A 19847-nucleotide genomic window follows, 5' to 3' on the forward strand; every position below is an offset into this window, starting at 1 on the left:
AACCGGTCTCGGCTGTTCAAATTATCCCTTAATTTCATTTGTTTAGTGCCCTTACTTATATCAACTCGCTCTTTGGTGGCGTTGGCCTGAGCCATGACCAATGTAAGTGTATCGTTCACGTCTCCAGTTGCAGCCAGCTTATTCGATATCTCATTGAACAATTGCTTGATCAAGGTAGTTTGCTCCTTCTGGCCACGCGTTTGAAGGTCAATCAAATCTTTTTCTATCACTGAAACGAGAAATTGAGTTGTAGTCACTCTGCCAAACTCTCCACAATTATACTGCTAGAGAAGATTTCTAACGCGAACGGTAGGATTAAAATCATGCAGATAATACTTTGAAGATGACAGCATACACTTATTAACCTCAAGAAACTGAGAATAAGAAATTGACCTCAGTTTTTAAGGATGCCAACCTTGTTGCACTTACTTTCAAACTCGATGGTCAAGTTATATTTGACGAAGTCTTTGCTTTCTTCCGTCAAATGCAACAGATCAAATATGGGTTCCAACATTGAAGCCGACTGTCCATTTCTCCATTGGGCCGTGTTCAGCGTCAAACTTACTTCTCGGGCTATCTTGTCAAGTTCTTGTGACAGTCCGACGTTGTTTTCTCCATCATTGATGCTTTCCTGAGCGTCCAGGATCACGTTCACACTTTCCTGAAAATTTCAGTGCCAATGAAAAACTAGCAATTACATATTTGACAAGGAGGCTCGGTAATGTGCGTTCGTACATAAAGTTCCGAATAAGGAACAGATAGAAAACAGATAGACAAAAAGGTGTATGACCAAAAAGATCACCTCCAACGCAAATAACTCAATGCCGCATTAGATTGATGAGATCAGCCATTATTACGAATGCAAGTCAAGACGAACAACCAAATCAAACAACAAAAATAACTAACATTAACTACATCCAAAACTTTATGTCCGTTTAAAAAAAACTTATTAGCAAGGTCAAGATAGCTTCAGACAAAACTGAAACTAAATAAAATAACTTGTACTACACTAGAAAAGATATGGAACCACTCAATAAAAGGCTCGGTAACAATTAGACAAAAAAGAACAGCAAAGTTAAAAAAATTGTCTGATATTTTTAAAAACAATTTCAAAGTAATGAAAACACTGAGATAGCAATCGAAAACATCTAACAAGTTTCTGATCACATACGCCTATATAAAAGGGCATTAAGATCTGTCATTATTCAATTTTTATGCGGTTACCAAAAAAAAACAAATAGTGGCAACAAACAAAAATTCAATTAAAACTTGCGAGAAAACGCTGTCGAAGCCGTAAAGCCATAGTTAACACCTCAAAATTTGTTCAATTGAGCTCTCCTCGAACGCCAACAATGTGCTATGCAACCTCTCATTAATGAAAATAGGGAACAAAAAGAGGTAAAAGGGCAAAAATAAGTACTACTTTTGCATTTTTCGAAAACAATTATTTACAAAGTCATGAAAGCCATTAAACACAAAAATAGGTTCGTTTATTCGTCCAAAGAAAGCGCTTGAGACCTGTAATTACTCAGAATATGTCTTACGTCCACAAAAAGAACGACAAATATAGACAAAAATCAAAAATTAGTTTACTTTTTGCAAAAAACCTGTGTCGAAGCCAGTAAAATAATGACGAATTCTTTATTTCACAAGTGACCTGTAATTAACGAGATTACGCAACAATTAGACAAAAATGAACAAAAATGTGAAGTTAAAAAGTTTTTAATTTTCGAAACCTATTGTTTTCAAAGTCATGAAAGCCATCAGCTATCTCCTGAAATTAGATTATAGGCTCGCCTATTCCTCCATAAAAAACCAATGAGACCTGTCACTATCCAGAGAAATTCCAGCCAAACGATTAAAAAGACAAGTAAAAACGACAGTGAAAACAAATGTAAAAAAATTCACTTAACTACTTCGAGAAAGGGGTGTCGAAGCCGCTAAAACCATAGTGTACGCCACAAAAGACATTTATAAGTTCAATTGTGCACTATTTTGATCGCAAATAATGTAACTTGTGAACTGTCAATAATGTGATAATATGACAAAACGTGCTAACAAGCTGACCAAATTAATAGAAAAAATTGGCAAAGTTCAATCAGACATTGTTTATTTAGAAATCAAATATTTTTAAAAGTCAAAACGACCATAATCTTTGGAGTAAAGAAACTAGATACATCAATTTGGAAATACATAAGAAACCAAATGGACCTATCAACAGTGAGCTATGAATTGAATTTTTCTTTCTTTAAAACATAAAGACCGAAATTTGTTTTAAAAAAATAGACCTGATTACAATCCGAACTGTTTTTGGAATTGCAACAGCCAGAGATTGGACCAAAACAAGCCTTGCTGTTGATGTTTGTCCATTAGAAACAATCAATTTTTTCGAATGTTATAGATCTAGATAATGTGTTAGTTGAAAGATCAAAAATAAAGGCTGTGTTTTTGATAATCCTAGAATAAAGTGAGCAAAAAACGGCAAAATTTCAATTCAAGACTACTCTCAAGAGAGGGGAAATAGGACTAGCTCCCTTTGTAGTTTAGAAAGATTGTGTTAGTTGGTTTTGGATGTGTACTTCCGGCAAAGTTATTCAAAGTGGACTAAAGAAGCCTAATTCGAGCAATTTTTGATGAAAAAGGCTGAATTTTGAAAAAAATTAGCAAAAATTTTAGCCAAAAAAGTAATCCAAATAGTCAACAATACGTTTGTCTTTTAAAAAATCAACAGTATTATTGTTATCAGTTTTAATATTTGAGCAAAATTGACGAAATTTTAGTCAAAAATAACGGAAAATGTGAATAAAAATAACGCAAATCGGTCTAAAACTCGCAAAAATTTAAACCACGATAACTCGCTCTAAAAAATGAAATTCGAAAAAATCTCTTTAAATACATACTCTACGTTGGACGGGCTTTTAATGATACCACTCACAACCCTCTACGATAAATACATTGATCGGTCATGTTTTACATTTTGCATAAACTATCAATATAATGATTGGGGTTTTAGGCACCATTTAAATTCTCAGAAGTATTAAAATGGTCTATATTATAAGCTCCACTTTACGAAATCTTGGTCATGCTGCTGAAATTTTCAGGCATCTATGGCAATGGCCACTCTTTTGCGTTCGATATAACCCTGTACGATGAATAAGAACTTCTCGTATTTTTTAAAATTGACTTTATTTTCATTGCTCTCATAAATTTATCTACCACTTATACTATATATTAAACCGATGACTGCTAATAGGGTACCATGTTTACGAACGAAAGGCGAAAAAGAACGTTTAAGAGGCCTCTGAAGAGCATGTTTAAGATCTATCGAAGAGCATGTTTATGGGCGCTCGAGCAGCATGGTGAAGAGGGAAGATGCGAGAGGTCAATTACCGAAAAATTGTCCTCGTAAAACGTCAATGTCCGAAAAAGCGCAGACGGCAAAACAGTCATTCACCTAAATGCAAAAAAGTCAATGACCGATAATCCGGCTGGCAAAAGAATCACGTGCCGCAAAGAAAAAACGGGGATGCAAGAAAAAATGTCAATTAGAAATAGATGCAAAATAAGGGTATTGCGATTTTTGGGCTTTACTTGGTTTCTTTTTATTTCGTCAACAATATGTTGGTTGCAATCATTTGAGGTTAAACTACTCTTTTTCAACTTTTGCGAAGTAGTTTTGTTGGCTTCGGAATGTTCACGATTTTGCGCTCACGATCGAATGATTTATCCGTTAATTGCTTTCCCTCAAAATTTTTCAAGCAATGTTTTTGGTTGACAGATCTTGATTTGTGATATAATTGTTTCGCCTTTGTATTCACGATTTTCTACTTCTCGTTTTCGAGCACCATTTTTACTTTCGAAAGAGTGAAATGTGGACCAAGTTAAGTTAATAGTAGTTTATCGGAGGTTCTGATGTTGCTTTAAGCTGCTTGAAGTAGTTTTTAAGTTACCGCCAATGCAGATTGGATTTATCCCCTAAATCTTTTCGAGGGCGTTTCTTTGGATGTTAGTCGGATGTTTCATTCTCATCAGAACAGAACACAAAACTTTTATTTATATAAAAATTTAGCCGTTTTGCTTAATATTTGTGATCATTGCGCTCATTTTCCTTATTTTTGCGGGATTATTTTTTCAATACTTCAGGATCGTATAGAATTTTTTTAGTTCTCGGTAAATGCATCAATGAAATTAATTTTGCGATGCTCACATTTTGTTTGTCCAAAGTTTTTAGAACGTTCTTGAAAAAAATTTATTTAGATTGCTTTTCTGGACCTGCTAGTGATCTTTAAATGAGTACCACAATTTTTGGATGAAAAACAATACAGGCATATATAGCTAACCTCGAGGTCAGAGAAGGTCACGTAATACTTTTGCAGAGCCCGAGAAATTGACGCACTCAAAGCTGTTTCATTAAGGCTTGACAAAGCGTTTTTCAGAGACACCAGTATGTTTAGCTCGGCTAAACTGACCAACGTTTCTACGCAAGGCCCACATCCAACACAACCACACGACGTCTCTTTCTCGCGTTCACCGCACGGCAAGCAATCTCCAGTTACAGGATCACATGGTCTGTAAGCACAAGGTAAAGTTAGCTACACTAAGAAAGCAAAACATTTTAATGACTACATTTCAAACAAGCTAAAAAGTTTTCACAAAAATGAGCCGAAAACAGCGATTAATTTTTCTCATTTGGAATAATTTTGAACAAAAACCACCAAAAGCTACGTACAGTATGATTCCTGTTTTTAAAGCATGATTCGAGCTTCATAAGACGTGAAAAAGATGAGTGAAATTTAGAAGTTTTAAGAGAAATTTAAGTCTCATTTTCTCCGCTCAAACAAAAAAAGATGGTTAAACCGCTTTGTTCTTTCATTGTTAACCAAGTTGTTACGCTACGAGATGCCAAGTTTTCGTGGACAAAATAGAAAATTCAACTTGAAGTCAGTATGCATTGAAACGTTACCTGAAAAATAGCAGTTTCGAGGCCAAAAAATGGAGCGGAAGGCTCAAAATTGTCAAACAAAAAAAAATTAGTAAACAACGTTTTAAAAGATCCCAAGACCTCACTGGAGAGTATTGGAGTGACTCATAACGCCTTCTCTTGCTACGATACAAGTTCCAGAGGTTCAGTTAGGCGAATTCTCAAAATCATTTTGAATTAAAACTGAAGCTCCTGAATATTAATAAGTAATTTGTTCGCAGTTTAATTTTATTTTGGTGCGAAAAATTAGAAGTTGGAGAGGTTCGGGCAAAGCTTGACAATATTTTTTATTTCAAGCTAACCACATTATTATTTCAACCACAGTTTTTATTTCATTTTTAATGAAATTGATTCAACCAAGCTGACGATCTTGGAAACATACAAATTACCAATCAGTAAAATTTACACTTAAAAACCGATTTAGGCCGGACAAATTGCTCCAAACAAGGGTCGACGGGGGTTAATTGACGTCTACTTCAAACAGATAAGGGCCTAAAATGATGTTTGAGGATTACTTTAATCCACTACAAAGACGAAAAGTATAACCATTTTTGAAGTACTGTTGATTTTTCGCTTAGTGTTAAAATTTCACCAATTGATTTCAGCTGCTTAAATTTCTGAATGAAGACAACTTAGATGACGCAAAAATTGAGAATTCAAGCGTGAAAATGTCATAAAAAAGTCATAAATTAAAAGACAATCAAGCTGAAAATTGCATTGAATGACAAACCAGAGTCAAAAAATGATACAAAATTCGTCTGAGAGTAGTTAATTATGCTACATGTTTAGACTTTCATAAAAGCTGGTTCTACTCCTTTTCACCCCGATTCATTTAACCCCACATATTTCAACCCCATATCATTTAACCCCTATATTTCACCACTCTTCATTTCATCCGCCAATTCACAGTCGACATTCAAGTCATGTTTTATCATAATTAAATGGATAACTTAATCCCATGCTCGTTTGTGATAGTTTCATATCAAGTCCCACGGGCCGCTGAGGCATGGCCACTGCCTGCAAGTTATAGCCAAATGACTATATTGCTAATTTAATAGTCCTTATTATATAAAGGAATAAAATCGTCGAAATAATCGAGGGGTTAAATGATAGCGGGGTGAATAAATCGGGATTACATAAATAGGGGTGAAAAAGAGGGACACCATAAGAACTTTATCAAAAATGTATGAGTTTTTAGACCACCAAAAACAGAATACTCTGATAGAGAACAAAATGTAAAACGAAAGCAAATGTAAAAGATCTATTAATATGCAAACCGTCCCGTGCTGAAATTTTTTGGTGTCGTTGACTGAAAGAAAGACTTCAAATGACTTAAGGTCATTCCCAATGAGTTAAAAAAATGGCTAGCGTTGGAAGACATGCCATCTAATTACTTGAATAGAGCAGTATTTGGTTCAGGTTAGCTTAAATTTGGTAGGCCAGCATCACTGCGGAAAAGGGCAAAGTGTGGCTGGGTCCAAACCTACCGAGATTGAATTGGACTAAATTCTGCCCACATATTCTGCCTATCTAAATTTTGCCGTTTCACAAATTTCTAGGGTAAACTTTTATTTAAGTCATTTTGTAATAAAATCATGCGCAGATTTTTATGCACAGCAACTTAATGACTTCGAGCTTCATCAATTTATCTCCATCCTTACAACAAAAGTCAAATCGTTCAGGCGAGCGAAAAATCGTTAAAACATCAGCAGACCCAATGATTTCTTAAGAATTCGTTTGAGAGCCATTAATAAAAGCCCCATTAAAGGAGCAAAAACTTAACTTTTGAACGAAGACACAATTTCATAAACATAGCCGGCAGATTGCCGGAACAGCTGCGAAAGAATAGACCTGCGTGCCATATAATAGAGATAGAAACAGATACTGATCTAAATTGAAAAAAAATCGACGCCGCTCAAAAAGTAGGTAAACATTCAGCGATAAATTAATAACGCTTGTTAAAATTCATTCCACAGAATCCTCTTATTAGGGACCTTTACTGCACATATGAGTTCCTTTGACCTTAAACTAATTTAAATTAAACTTAAGTTTTAAAGTGCAAAAGTCATTTTATTGAGTGAGGTAAGTCACGTATGATCAAAATCTGATCACGCAAATAACCTAAAAAATTTTGCTAAAACGAGTGAGAAATGACGTAACGCGCGCAAACTCCGTTAGTGAGAGGAAGAAGTCATTCAGAAAATTTGACTTCAGCTTTGCTGTGTTAACAAATGTAAAACGAAAAAAGAGCGTCAAACGACGAAACAAAAAAACATAGCAGGACAAGTCCTGACGTACAATTCAAAGAAATTTCATTGACTAAACAGAAAACTAGCCCAAGAACGGACTATGAATGGATTGGGAAAACCATTTAGAAAATCCGATCCAAAAAATCGAAACTGTAAAAATCAGAGTGAAATTGCCGCATGTGAACAAAAACCACTAGCGAGAAAGCAAATTTTTGTTCAAACACTGTTTTCTCACTCTACTTTAAAATTAGAGCGAAAAAATTTCACACCACAAAACCACTCGCTTTTTCGCTCCGCTTCCTGTTTCGGCGTGACCAAAATCACTACTCCAATTTGACTTCAAAAATCATGAAAATGTGTGAACAGATCTTAAAAAACAATATAACCGGAAGAATTCCCGAAACGACTCGAAGTGGAAATCCACTTAAATGCCATCCAACTACTCATCAGACAAAACGTGCCTCCACTAATTTAGGATTATCTTAAAACAAAACCGTAATACAAAAAAAGTAAAAATCAAATCTATTAAAATATGATACAAAATCTGATCAAATTTTGTCATAACTTGAGATCCCGATTTAACTATCTCTGCAAAAATTACTTTGTCAACACATCCAGTACTAAAACCACTCTTGAGAAATTTTAGAAATGATTTAAGCCAAAATATGAAAAAAAAGCTCTTACAAACAACTTTGACTAAAAAACTGGAAGTTTAGAAATTTTTTAATATTACAAAAGCACCTAAATTCAAAGAAAAATTATTTTCACCAAATAGGGTATCCAAATGCTCGCACAACAATAGGCAAGCCATAATAGGCTAAAAAACTTGTCTAAACTCCAGAAAAAAACGAAAAACTGCAAAAAAAATCAAGAAAAACAGTTCCAATTTTTGCCATTTTTCGTCATATTTTTCAACAAAAAAATACTTTAAATCAACAAAACTGCAGCCACTTGTAAACTAAAAATTGCTCAAGTAACAGGGCTATTTTCAGTACCCATTTGAGGCAGTGAAACAAAACAAAAGTCAAAGAATCGCAAAATTTAGTCCGAAAATCATCAAAATACATGAAAAACTACCGAATTAGCACAAAATTCAAATAAATTTCCAGAAACCTTCAAACCACTGCCAAAACCAGCCTAAAGTTAAAAAAAAATTATAACCAAACCTCTTTACCAAAAAACTAAAAAAAAACTGCTTTAAAATGCCGCACGTGAACAAAAAATTTCACTCGCTTACAGAATTTTTTTTCACACCTCAATTTCTCGCTCTCTAGAAAACAGCGATATGAACAAAAAAACCACTCTCTTTTCACTCCACTCTTCATTATGTTCAGCAACAAAATCACTCCAAATTTTTTCACGCGTTTCATTTCCCGCTTCAAAATTCACGCGTGAACAAAATCATGAAAATAGGAGTGAACAGATCTTTAAAAAAAAGACAGCGCCCCAATACAATTCAAATTCTTTGAATTGTAAAAAGGACTTCTCCAATACGCCTCTTCGAGTCGTAAAAAGACAGCGCCCCAATACAATTCAAATTCTTTGAATTGTAAAAAGGACTTCTCCAATACGCCTCTTCGAGTCGTAAAAAGACAGCGCCCCAATACAATTCAAATTCTTTGAATTGTAAAAAACCAAGAGCACCGCAATATAGCTTCGCTCAGCTTACAGCTTCGCAGCTATAAAAAGACCGATAGGATCTAAGAACTAACGTCAAGAGCAGTTAACCATCAATTTCATTGACAGCTGTTATATGTGTACATCAGACTGATTAATGACCAGCTGACTAAATATCATCAACAACTGATATTTCAATTAAATGATTTTTATTATCTATATGAATTGATTTTTTTCAAGTAAAAACTTCAACATTTAGAAAAACTGAAGAAATCTGAGCAACATCCTCCTTGTAGGAAAAAAATCTGGCAGAAAAAAATCAGCCACAAACTTTGTAACTGACCATCTACAGTATTTCTCAGGAATAAACAAAATTAGGGTTGCCTCCATGATAAATTTGAAAGACAGCTTAGATTGCGATCTACCTTTTTTTTCATTCTTTGAAGTAAGAAACAAAAGTCAATTCAAACAAAAAAAACTCATCAAAACCGAGCCCCAAAAATACCTGCAATTTAATGATGACCATGTTGCAATTGCTTTGGTACTTGATTTTAGCATTATCTCTAGCATTCCTCTTCAATATCATCGCCAACAAAAAAGTACCCGCAAGCATGGAGGAATGGAGTCGTAGTACCCAGCCAAATAGATGTCGACAAACAATCTGTGAACTACCGGCCAATCACCATACTGTTATCTCAAAAACTCGGAGACCTTGTTTCTGCTTACGCTCACACCCACTCTGCCGCCAAAATTTCTCCGAAACAGTTTGATTTCACGAAGAGCAAGTCCACCATCACTCAGATAATAATAATAATAATAAATTGTTCGTAGTGCCGTTATCATAAAATAGTAGCAAGAAAAAACATACATTGTACAAATACAATCGATTACAATTTGCGACACTACAAGGTCGCCATTAAAACCAATCTGGTTTGTTTTCAGGCGCCTCACAGAAGAGTTGTGCAATTTTAGTTGAAATAATGAAAAGTTTAAAAATGAAGTTATTTTATCTAGTAGAGGTTAACTATTGCAGAAACTGTGTATGTAGCAATCAAAAATTTTTGCTCTAATGAGCATAAAAGAGTCTGCCTAGCAAGTTCTGGTTACCAATTATATAAAGATTCAAAAATGTATGGCAAAAATCTTTTATGTTTGCTTCTTTCATTATATTATTGGTATTATTAAAATTCCGTATTGTATAATTGCTTTGACATATATTTTAAAAATTCGTAGAAGCTGTGTTCTTGTAAAAATAAGGCGTAATAGGTAAAAAAGAAAACAAAATTTTAAAAGCTTCTCTTTGACGTAGTTAATATGATCTTTGAATTTCAACTGGTCGTCTAATATTAATCCTAGATACCTAAAAGAGCTGGTTTGTTCAATTTCTGCTCGATCAATTGTCCTTCTGTGCTGATTTAAATTGCGTCCTTTTCCAAACACCATGTGTTTTGTTTTTGTGTTAATTGTCAATTTGTTTTTATAAAACCAGCTCGCAACTGCGGCTAGTGCGGCATCGTGCTTTTTTCCTACAGTCTCAATACTACCTTTATTAGAAACAACAGTATCGTCAGCATAAAGTATAATTTGCCTTTTTGATTTTAGAGTTGGAACTTCGTTTAGGTAGATAATGAAAAGCAGTGGAACGAGAATTGATCTTTGTGGGACTCCATATTTATCGATTTTCATTTTAAACTTCAACTTTTCCTATTTTAAAATATAGGAGTCGGTCCTTCAGATAGGATTCAAGCATTTTCAGTACAGTTCCTCGGAGTCCGTAGTGTTCACACTTTTTCAGCAGTAGCTCATGGTTCACTGTATCAAAAGCCTTTTTTAGATCAATAAAAGTGCATTTAGAAATAATCCGTGTTTCAGACACTCACTATAGTTTCAAGAAGTGGACTAACTGTCCGAGAAACTTTTCTGAGAAAAAAGTAATTTATGTCGTGGCAGTCTAAACTAAACTTTGATGGAAGAACTCGCAGTATGCCAATGATTTCGGAACTGGTTATTGGGAAACAGAACATGGTATTTGTATTAGTTTCGATTTCTTATCTCTGCTTTGTATCAAACGTTTTTGCTAGCTCTACTCCAATGTTTGCGAAAAAAGTGTTAAACGTTTCTATGTTTTCTACTATTTGTTTAATGTGGTGAGCCGTTAGCGTTTTGCCCGATGTTTCATTGAAGAGAGCTAGTTCATTATGAGATAAGCTGCTTCTTTCTCTATCTTATTTTGGCAAAAATGTTTTAGTTTTTGTTTTGATTAGATTTCTGACAAATCTGCATTGAGCCTTGTAATCATTTCGCAGAACATTATTATCTGGGTTTTGTAGACACAAATTTCCCAGTAACTATTTTTGCCGCAGCACTTTTCACCTGGTTACCTATCCATGTTTTTGTAATCCAGTTTTAGTTGAATCTAATATTGGTCTAGGGTATTAATCAAAAATTCATGCAGTTTTTCAAAAAGCCTTATCGGGGATCATTCACTACCATTACAGGTAATTACTTTCAATTTGTCCATCAAGATATTCTTCAGGTCGACAAATTTACGGTTCTCTAATTTGGCTCATATTGTTGTAAACTTTTCGTGCCTGTTGGACGAGTTAGTGTTACTGCATGATGGTCTGAAATGCCTGAATCAGTAGTGTGCACAGAAAACAAAGTGTTTTAAAAAAACGCATCCAGTGTTGATTTCTTGCTCGAGGTTTCCCGAGTTGGTTCAATGCTTTCAACTATAGAGAGGTTATTTCCTGCCAGCAAAGTGACTATTTTCCGGAAGTTTGCACTATTGACCAAAAAGTTAATGTTGAATTCTCCGCATAGTATATGCTTATCTTCAGGATTAATTGGTAAGGTATCTAAGTAATTTTCTAGCCTTTGAAAATTCAAAATGTTTTGTTTTCTAGGTGGAATATATACAAGTAATAATCAGATAAAGCTACTTATCGTGTTTTTGATCTTTATTGTAAGGGCCTGCAGATCGTTGTGATCGCATCTTTTCACTTCAGTAAAATCCAAATCGTTCACTACAAAAATTCCTACGTCACCCCCTTTTTTCCTTCTCTCACAACTGCATAGTTTTTGGTATTCTTTCAATGGGAATTGTTACGTTTCGTAGTGGTTCTTAAGCCAAGTTTCTCTCAGGCAAAGGGCTATAGATTTAGATTTTAAAATTTCTAAATGAATGTTTAGCAGATCAAAGTTTTTCTGAAGGGAATGTATGTTCTGTAGAAAAATAGTTTGCTATTTAAAATAATCTGTCTGTCTAAATTTGGAGAATGTAAAAAGGAAACAACTAAATTAATAACTGCAACTGGCCTTGATTTTGGTTTGCTGTAGTTTTGCATAAGAACATGTATTCACGTTGCTGATAGGTCCTACTTTACCTTTTTTATACGTTTCTCCCCTCCCCTTCTTTTTAAAAATAAACAAATTAGGTTTACCTTTGGAAAAAGAAAGCAAGTGTTTATTCGCGGATAGCGCAAATAGACACTGCAATAGCCGAGTTATTCCTCACATTCATTGCCTTTGTTAGTCGCGTATTTCGCGGTTAGGCAAAGAACGGCCTGCGGAAATCGCAAGCAGAGAATAACTCAGCCTGAAAAATAAACAAATAGGGAAAAAAATGAGAAACGGTTTTTGGTTTTTGAATGTTTTAAAATAGAAAAAAAACATCCCTAACGGCTCCATTGAACATCTCCGTCGTTGTGACGATAAGTATTTCAAATTAAATCAACAGTCAAAGCAAACACAAAGAATTGATTTTGAGCTCAAACTTGTTTTTTATTGTTTTTTTTCAGTTCTTGTTATCGACAAATTGTTTTTTCTTGGGCGGAGACGTTATGTTATCCTCTGATTGCCTGTGCGGCCTTTCGTTGTTGTCGTTTTGTTTTCTTTTAATCGCATTTACTCTATCAAGATCCTCCAGTTCGTTGACTCTCATAAATTTTGGTTTGTTTATGCCGTTCTCATCCAGCACTGACACTACACAGTTGTGTAATGACACAATCATGTCGCGTTTTTTAGCTTCGTTGGCTATACTGGCTTAAATCTCTGGGAGGGGTTCGTTGATATAGATGTTTTTTCTATTGATGGGATTGTTTTTCTTTTTGAGGTGCCATCTTTTGGAATAGACGTTGTTTTTGTCATCAAATATAAGAATTTACAGATTACCGACGGCAATTGCATCGCGTTTCCAGTGTTGGGCAGTATATGGCAAGCCTTTATGTTCTCAAAGGGAATGTGAATTTTCAAAAAAACTTGAGAAAAAATTTCAGTGCCTCTGCAGTCACATCGTTACATTTTCTCGCATCCAATGGGGGTTTTACGATAATAATGGAATCCTTCCTTGTATAACGCTCTTGATTGCGCAATCGGTCGTTCAAATTTTTTGTTACCTCTTTAAGGTGATCGATTTCTTCCGATTGTTTTTGAGAACAATTTTTAACTTTTTCCAACCCCGAAACTATTGTATTTACCTCGTCTTCTGTGTACTTTTTACTCACAAGACCTGAAGAGCGTGGGTTTCCACTTGCATCATCCATTGAATCCATCAAATGATGATATAATGATAACAAATGCTGTACGAATTAACAGAATAACGGGAATTGAGAATTGAATACAAAGTTCTTATGCTTTATAGTTGTCAATATTAAGACACAGTTGCAGCGCAAGAAAAATTTAGAACATCATTTTGGCTGAAGGTCAACGACCGCTTTCAACGTTTTCAAATCTCAATGTCATGTCGATGATCATGTACACTATTAAAATAACCTGAAGAAAACGCTTGCCACTATCTAGATTTCATACAGCTTTCGACAAGTGTGTCGTGAGATATTGATAGAAAAACTAACCGTCAAGGCAATCAAAAAGAGACCTGTACACGGGTAACATTGTCCCCATCCTGACATACGGATGTGTCCTCTGGAAACCCTCGAGAGGAGATCTAAAAACTCTTGATTTCGTTCAGGAGAGAGCAACCGCTTGGATTCTCAAAACCTATCAAGGGACGTAAAAGAACAGAGTGAAGAGACAACCTGCTACCCCTGTCTGGAACAGCATGTCCTCCTAGTTTTCCTTGACCTCCTAGACAATCCCTACGACATTGAATGGCCCTCTTGTGTTCAGAAAGCGGCAAATAATGAATCATTTATGAGAAGTAAAGGCGCACCAACCTTCTGTACCCGGATTTTCAAAAAAAACTGAAACAGGAAAATGACTTCTGGACAAGGGCAACAAAACTGGCAAACTTCAATGGAACTTCCCTAGGAGGAAGCAGAAGATAAATTCCACCTACCCGACGAAATAAGACTGACCGCAGTTTACTCCAAATTACTCCAATCAAAGTTCGATCCAGACACACAATGGACTTGACTATACTATGGCTGCTGCAATTGAAGGCGCCACAAGAAACCGAACTTTAACAAAAAATGAAAAGGAGCTACAACACCCCAGGGCACGACCTAAATCCAGAACTAAATTACTAACGATTTATAATTCATGAACATCTGCAGGGAAACGCAGTTTAAATTAAGCTTCAAAATGCATATTACATAATAAATTAAGCTTTAGAGCAGAAAATTCGAGGGTTTTCATTAGTTAATAGAGGTTTTGATAGTCAGCAAGATCAAGTTTTGTTTTAGTGATGATATTTATTAAATGGCTTGTCACACCTCCAGAAATTCTCATCACATTTTAATGTTATTTATAAGGTCGCAAATTACTGCTTATTTTAATGTTGCAAATTATTGCTTTTTAACTCGGAACTGCAATCTGCCAAATAGATTATGCAAGTCCGAAAAAGTTTATTTATATCACATGATCTAAACTTTAAGTCTATTTTCGAGCAAAAATCTGGGCTTCTTCCAGAACAGATTTAAAGTTTTCAAGAAGTGATCTGCAAAATGGCTCTGACAAAGATCCGTTATATTAATAGATTGCGCTTCAAAAATGGCTCTCCTGAAAAAGAGTATATTATTTAATAGATTGCTCAAATCTCGCTTGTTAATTTCCCGTCAGTTTATCCAATGAATTGTGATTTTGCTGAATTGCGATTTTGATTTCAGCGGTCATTCTTTTTCAGCGAAAATTGGCTCTTTTTTATATCAAACAGAAAAATCAAAGAACAACGAAATTGAGAAATTGTTTTGTTCCTATAGTGCTTTGGAAAAAAAGCTATTTTTCTGCGAAAGTGATTCTCCTTTTCATCAATCGGAAGAACACTCCTATTTTGATTGTTTAATGGGTTAAAATCACTTCCGCAAAGCTTCCGACTGAACTTGCACAGTGCTTGTTTTAAAATGGTTACGTGACTCTGCAGAAATCACTTTGAAATTCTGACATTATATCTCGAACCGCTTCGCGGTTCTCGATAAACCCCAGAAGTTCTCAGGGACTTCAAGCAGAGTCACGTAACCATTTTAAAACAAGCACTGTGCAAGTTCAGTCGGAAGCTTTGCGGAAGTGATTTTAACCCATTAAACAATCAAAATAGGAGTTTTCTTCCGATTGATGAAAAGGAGAATCACTTTCGCAGACAAATGGCTCTTTTTTTCCAAAGCACTATAGGAACAAAACAATTTCTCAATTTCGTTGTTCTTTGATTTTTCTGTTTATATAAAAAAGAGCCAATTTTCGCTGAAAAAGAATGACCGATGATGATTCCATTCTTGTAAAAACAACATGTGACAAGATTTGATTATTAGAGAATGTGAAAACGATGGATTCAGGTTAAAAAAAGAGAAGACAAAGAATTTTTTGGGACATCTATGGTTATGATTTTCGCGAGGAGTCTTGACCTAGCCGACCAATACCTTTGTCAATTCATTCCAGGGATTTTTTCCGTTTCTCAATCCCCCGGGATTTTTCGTTTTTGCAAGCCCACCCAACCCCCCACTCCCATCCATCAGAACTCTCATCCTCATGTAAACCAGAAACAGCACAATTAACATTACATAATGAAAAACCCAAAATCAAAATACTGTTAGGGGAAAGAAATATATGCACCAACAAGCAGTAGCAAAAAAACGCAAAAAAAACCTTTTCAAGAAATTCGAACAGTTAAAGGGGAGGAATATCACTCAAGCACTCTCTAGAACATTGCAATGATGATTCAAATATTTATCAACGAACGTGTAGATAACACAATCAGATATTGGAGGACAATGATTTTCATGGTTTTATGTCTCAAATTGACATACCAAATACGTTTTCATTTACTGGAGCTGTATTTAATAATTGCACAATTAATTTTCAATAAAGAACGCTTTTTAGATTTTTTGGAGTCAATTTTTCAAAATTTCAACTTCTGGCTAAGTATATAGGAACTTCTGGCATTTCAACTTCTGGCTAAGTATATAGGAACTTCTGGCATTTCAACTTCTGGCACTCGCTACTTTAGGCATTGTAAAACTTGCACGTGCGTGTTTTAACTTTTCATTCAAACTACTCGAGCTGGAAATTATATTCAATGGAAGTTCAAGCAATGAAAATTTACTTCCATTTTGAAACAAAGCCGGCAGATTAGCGGAATAGCCGCGAAAGAATAGACCTGCGTGCCATATAATAGAGATAGAAACAGATACAGATCTAAATTGAAAACAAAATCGACGTCGCTCAAAAAACTAGGTAAAAAACATTCAGCGATAAATTAATTAAGCTTGTTGAAATTCATTCCGCAGAAGCCTTTTATTAGAGACCTTTACTGCACATATGAGTTCCTTTGACCTTAAACTAATTTAAATTAAACTTAAGTTTTAAAGTGCAAAAGTCATTTTATTGAGTGAGGTAAGTCACGTATGATCAAAATCTAATCACGCAAATAACCTAAAAACTTTTGCTAAAACGAGTGAGAAATGACGTCACGCGCGCAAATTCCATTAGTGAGAGGAAGAAGTCATTCAGAAAATTTGATTTTTTCAACTTTGCTGTGTGAACAAATGTAAAACGAAAAAAGAGCGTCAGACAAAAAAAAAACATAGCAGGACAAGTCCTGATGTACAGTTCAAAGAATTTTCATTGACTTAACAAACAACTAGACCTAGAACGGACAATGGGTGAATTTGGAAAAACATCTCTAAAAAAATCAGATGAAAAAAAAAACAAAAAAAAACAGAAAATCAATGTCAAAATGCTGCTAGGGAGAACAAAAAACCACTAGTGAGATATGTAATTTTGATTCTAACAAAAAATTAAGTCCAGAATGAGCTGTGAAAGGATTGGGAAAACTATTTAGAATAAAATTCGATCCAAAAAATCGAAAAAAACAGTAAAAATCAGAGTGAAATTGCCGCATGTGAACAAAAACCACTAGCGAGAAAGCGAATTTTTGTTCAAACACCGTTTTCTCACTCTACTTTAAAATTAGAGCGAAAAAAATTAGAAAAGAAGACAGCGCCCCAATACAATTCAATTTTTTTGAATTGTAAAAAACCAAGAGCACCGCAATATAGCTACGCTCAGCTTACAGCTTCGCAGCTATAAAAAAAATGTGGGAACAATGCACCCTTTCAAAATAATTGTGACAGCCTTACGAAGTTGTATGATGGCTCACATTCTGTGATATCATTTATTTGAGTTCTAAAATATCACCCTCTTGTTAACTGACCTTTGGTTTGGGCACTGACACGGTATACAGCCATTTTCAGAGAATGACCAAAAAGAGGGCAGGCATTGGTCGCATTTTCTACCAGTAACGCCTGGTTTGCATTTACAATTGCCTGTTTCTGGATGGCAGTCATTGCACCAAGAGCCAGTAGGTGAACAATCACAAGGTTTACAACCTTCGCAGCTATTTAGACCAAAGTGTTCAGGTAAACATTCATCACAATGTTGCCCCACTACATTCTGTTTACATGTGCATACGCCAGAAACAGGGTCGCATCTATCGCGACCACATGAATTACAATGACACCGTTGACAGCTTCTCGATTTGGCGTCACCGAAAAAATCGTCATCACAAACTTCACATGATTTTCCTTTTGTGTGATGCACACAACGATTACAGTCGCCAGTCATGTTATTACACATAGCCCCAGGGTAATACGGATCATGATTGTTGTTACATGCACAAGGCGCACAATAAATTGATACACTTGAGGGTGTGGGGTTATAAAAATTGTCCATGCACATATCGCATCTTTCACCTTTAACGCCTGGTGGACATTGTGCATCAGCGACAACTAACGAAATAAGTAATAAAAAGAATTGTATCATTTGACCTGAAAAGAATTTCCTAATTTTATTTATTGTTAAACAGTTTAGACAGATAGGAAAATCTTGGCAGTCTGTAATCCGAAAATTTTGGAGACTTACCGAAATGGCCTTACTGGATGGAGCAAGCTTGTTTTGCCCCTCAATCCCGCCTTAAAGCAGCCGCTAATAGGCTTGATTTATCAGGTTTTGTTGTCTTGGAAAGGAAAATAAACATACAACCGACTATCGTCTGACAAATTGGTCTTGAACGACACGTGCGGCAATTCAAAGAGGGGTCCTAGCTGCATAGTCTATGGGTGCAAGAAGTCCGACCGATGAAGGGTTTGAATCCCCGTCCAACGACGTAATAGACAACCATTACCCACTCGGTTATCAGGCCCTTATGAGCCATCTTGCAATAGATTTTTTTTAGCGACGGATTTCATTTTTAAATGAGCAAATTTAGGTCGTTGTGGATTTCGTCTACGGGACTTCCGCGATCGTCCACGAATGATTCCTGTTTGTTGGTCATTGCGAGTGGGGCAGTCGCACAGGATCTGCCAAGGGGTCTTTCCCATTATAGCCCCTCAGCTTAGTGGTCAGATAACCTATAGCCCCCCCATCATGGTAATTATAACATAATGCGGGGGATATAATTTCATTGGGGGGGGCTATAATGGGAAAGACCCCCGAGTGCACGGTGTCGACTAGTTGTACGTGGACTAAAAAACACGAGTGAACTATTCCAGTTACCGCTTGTGTTCTAGTTTTCTTTTCTTGCGCAGGCTTTACCCAATTCAGAACCACAAAACCTGCGATAGCGATAGCAGATCCAGTACTTGCGTAAACATTTGAAGAGGAATGAGCCCCAAATAAATGAGTCTCACCAAGTAATCAGTAGAATAGCAATTGCAAATGCACTTGGGTAACTTGTTTTTGATAATTCCCAGTAGCCTTGAACTGCTTTACTTTGCCCAGCAACATGTCGAACCAAAAGTAATTGTCGGGAGAATAACTGAAGTGTACGAGCATCTGGAGACATCTGGAGATTTGTAGACCACCAGCCGACAAGCCCGCAGTTCCATTGTCATCTGACACCAAAAAATGATATCAAAAGAAATTAAAAGCCAATTAGTCTAAATCAAAAATTAAAAATCAAAATTTAGAAATCAAAGAGCGTTACCTAGCATCTTCAGGTTATCAACTTTACTCCCATTAGTGTTTTCAACCAAAATAGAACACATCAACAAAAATTATTTATTGCAATCATCCCCTTAATTGAACTCCTTGGCGACTGCTTCACAGTTTAAAAAGTGGTATGCGGACGATAGCAAATCTGTCGGCTCTCTTTATCGCTTGAAAAAACTTTTTGATTCATTAACATGGTCCTACAAATGCCACATCAGTACCAAAGAGCATCTCTTCGAAAAAGCACAGCAGATTTTTGATCACGAAGAGGTTGAAATAATAGACGGTTGTGAAGTACTTGGTAGTGTAACAGGTTCTCATATTTCAGAAAAGAAATTTGTAGAAAGATCAATGAAACCGCAGAAACCGTTGTTAAAACAGCTGGCCGCTCATGCCAATGTTTCACCACTAAAAGTTTATAAACCGTTACCTTCATCGTTTCAGCATAAATTAAACTTCCTAACTCGTTGAACACCTAATATTGAAGACCTGTTAAATGAATCCGAGAAATCAATCAACGACTAGCTATTACCCAATCTATTAAAGAGTCCTGCCTACAATCCGGTATGTCGGAATATCTTTTCGTTGACCTTATTAATGAGGGTTGCCTTAACATCCTT

At 35.6% G+C, this 19847-nt stretch overlaps 1 protein-coding gene across 1 annotated transcript in view; it reads right to left on the bottom strand.

Moving 5' to 3' along the window:
• Window positions 1-18147, bottom strand: part of LOC142342745 (uncharacterized) — a 70818-nt gene extending 52671 nt beyond the window's left edge. The window contains exons 1-4 of the mRNA XM_075394278.1: window positions 17453-18147; window positions 4341-4569; window positions 430-661; window positions 56-229 (exon numbers count right to left, since the gene is read on the bottom strand). Coding sequence (XP_075250393.1) covers window positions 56-229; window positions 430-661; window positions 4341-4569; window positions 17453-18060 — 1243 coding nt within the window. The 5' untranslated portion in view covers window positions 18061-18147. The remainder of the gene's footprint in view (window positions 1-55; window positions 230-429; window positions 662-4340; window positions 4570-17452) is intronic.
• Window positions 18148-19847: the final 1700 nt, after the last annotated feature.

The sequence above is a fragment of the Convolutriloba macropyga genome, chromosome 7 (assembly GCF_964194025.1).
Source record: "Convolutriloba macropyga chromosome 7, txConMacr16.3, whole genome shotgun sequence".
Taxonomy (NCBI): Eukaryota; Metazoa; Xenacoelomorpha; order Acoela; family Convolutidae; genus Convolutriloba; species Convolutriloba macropyga.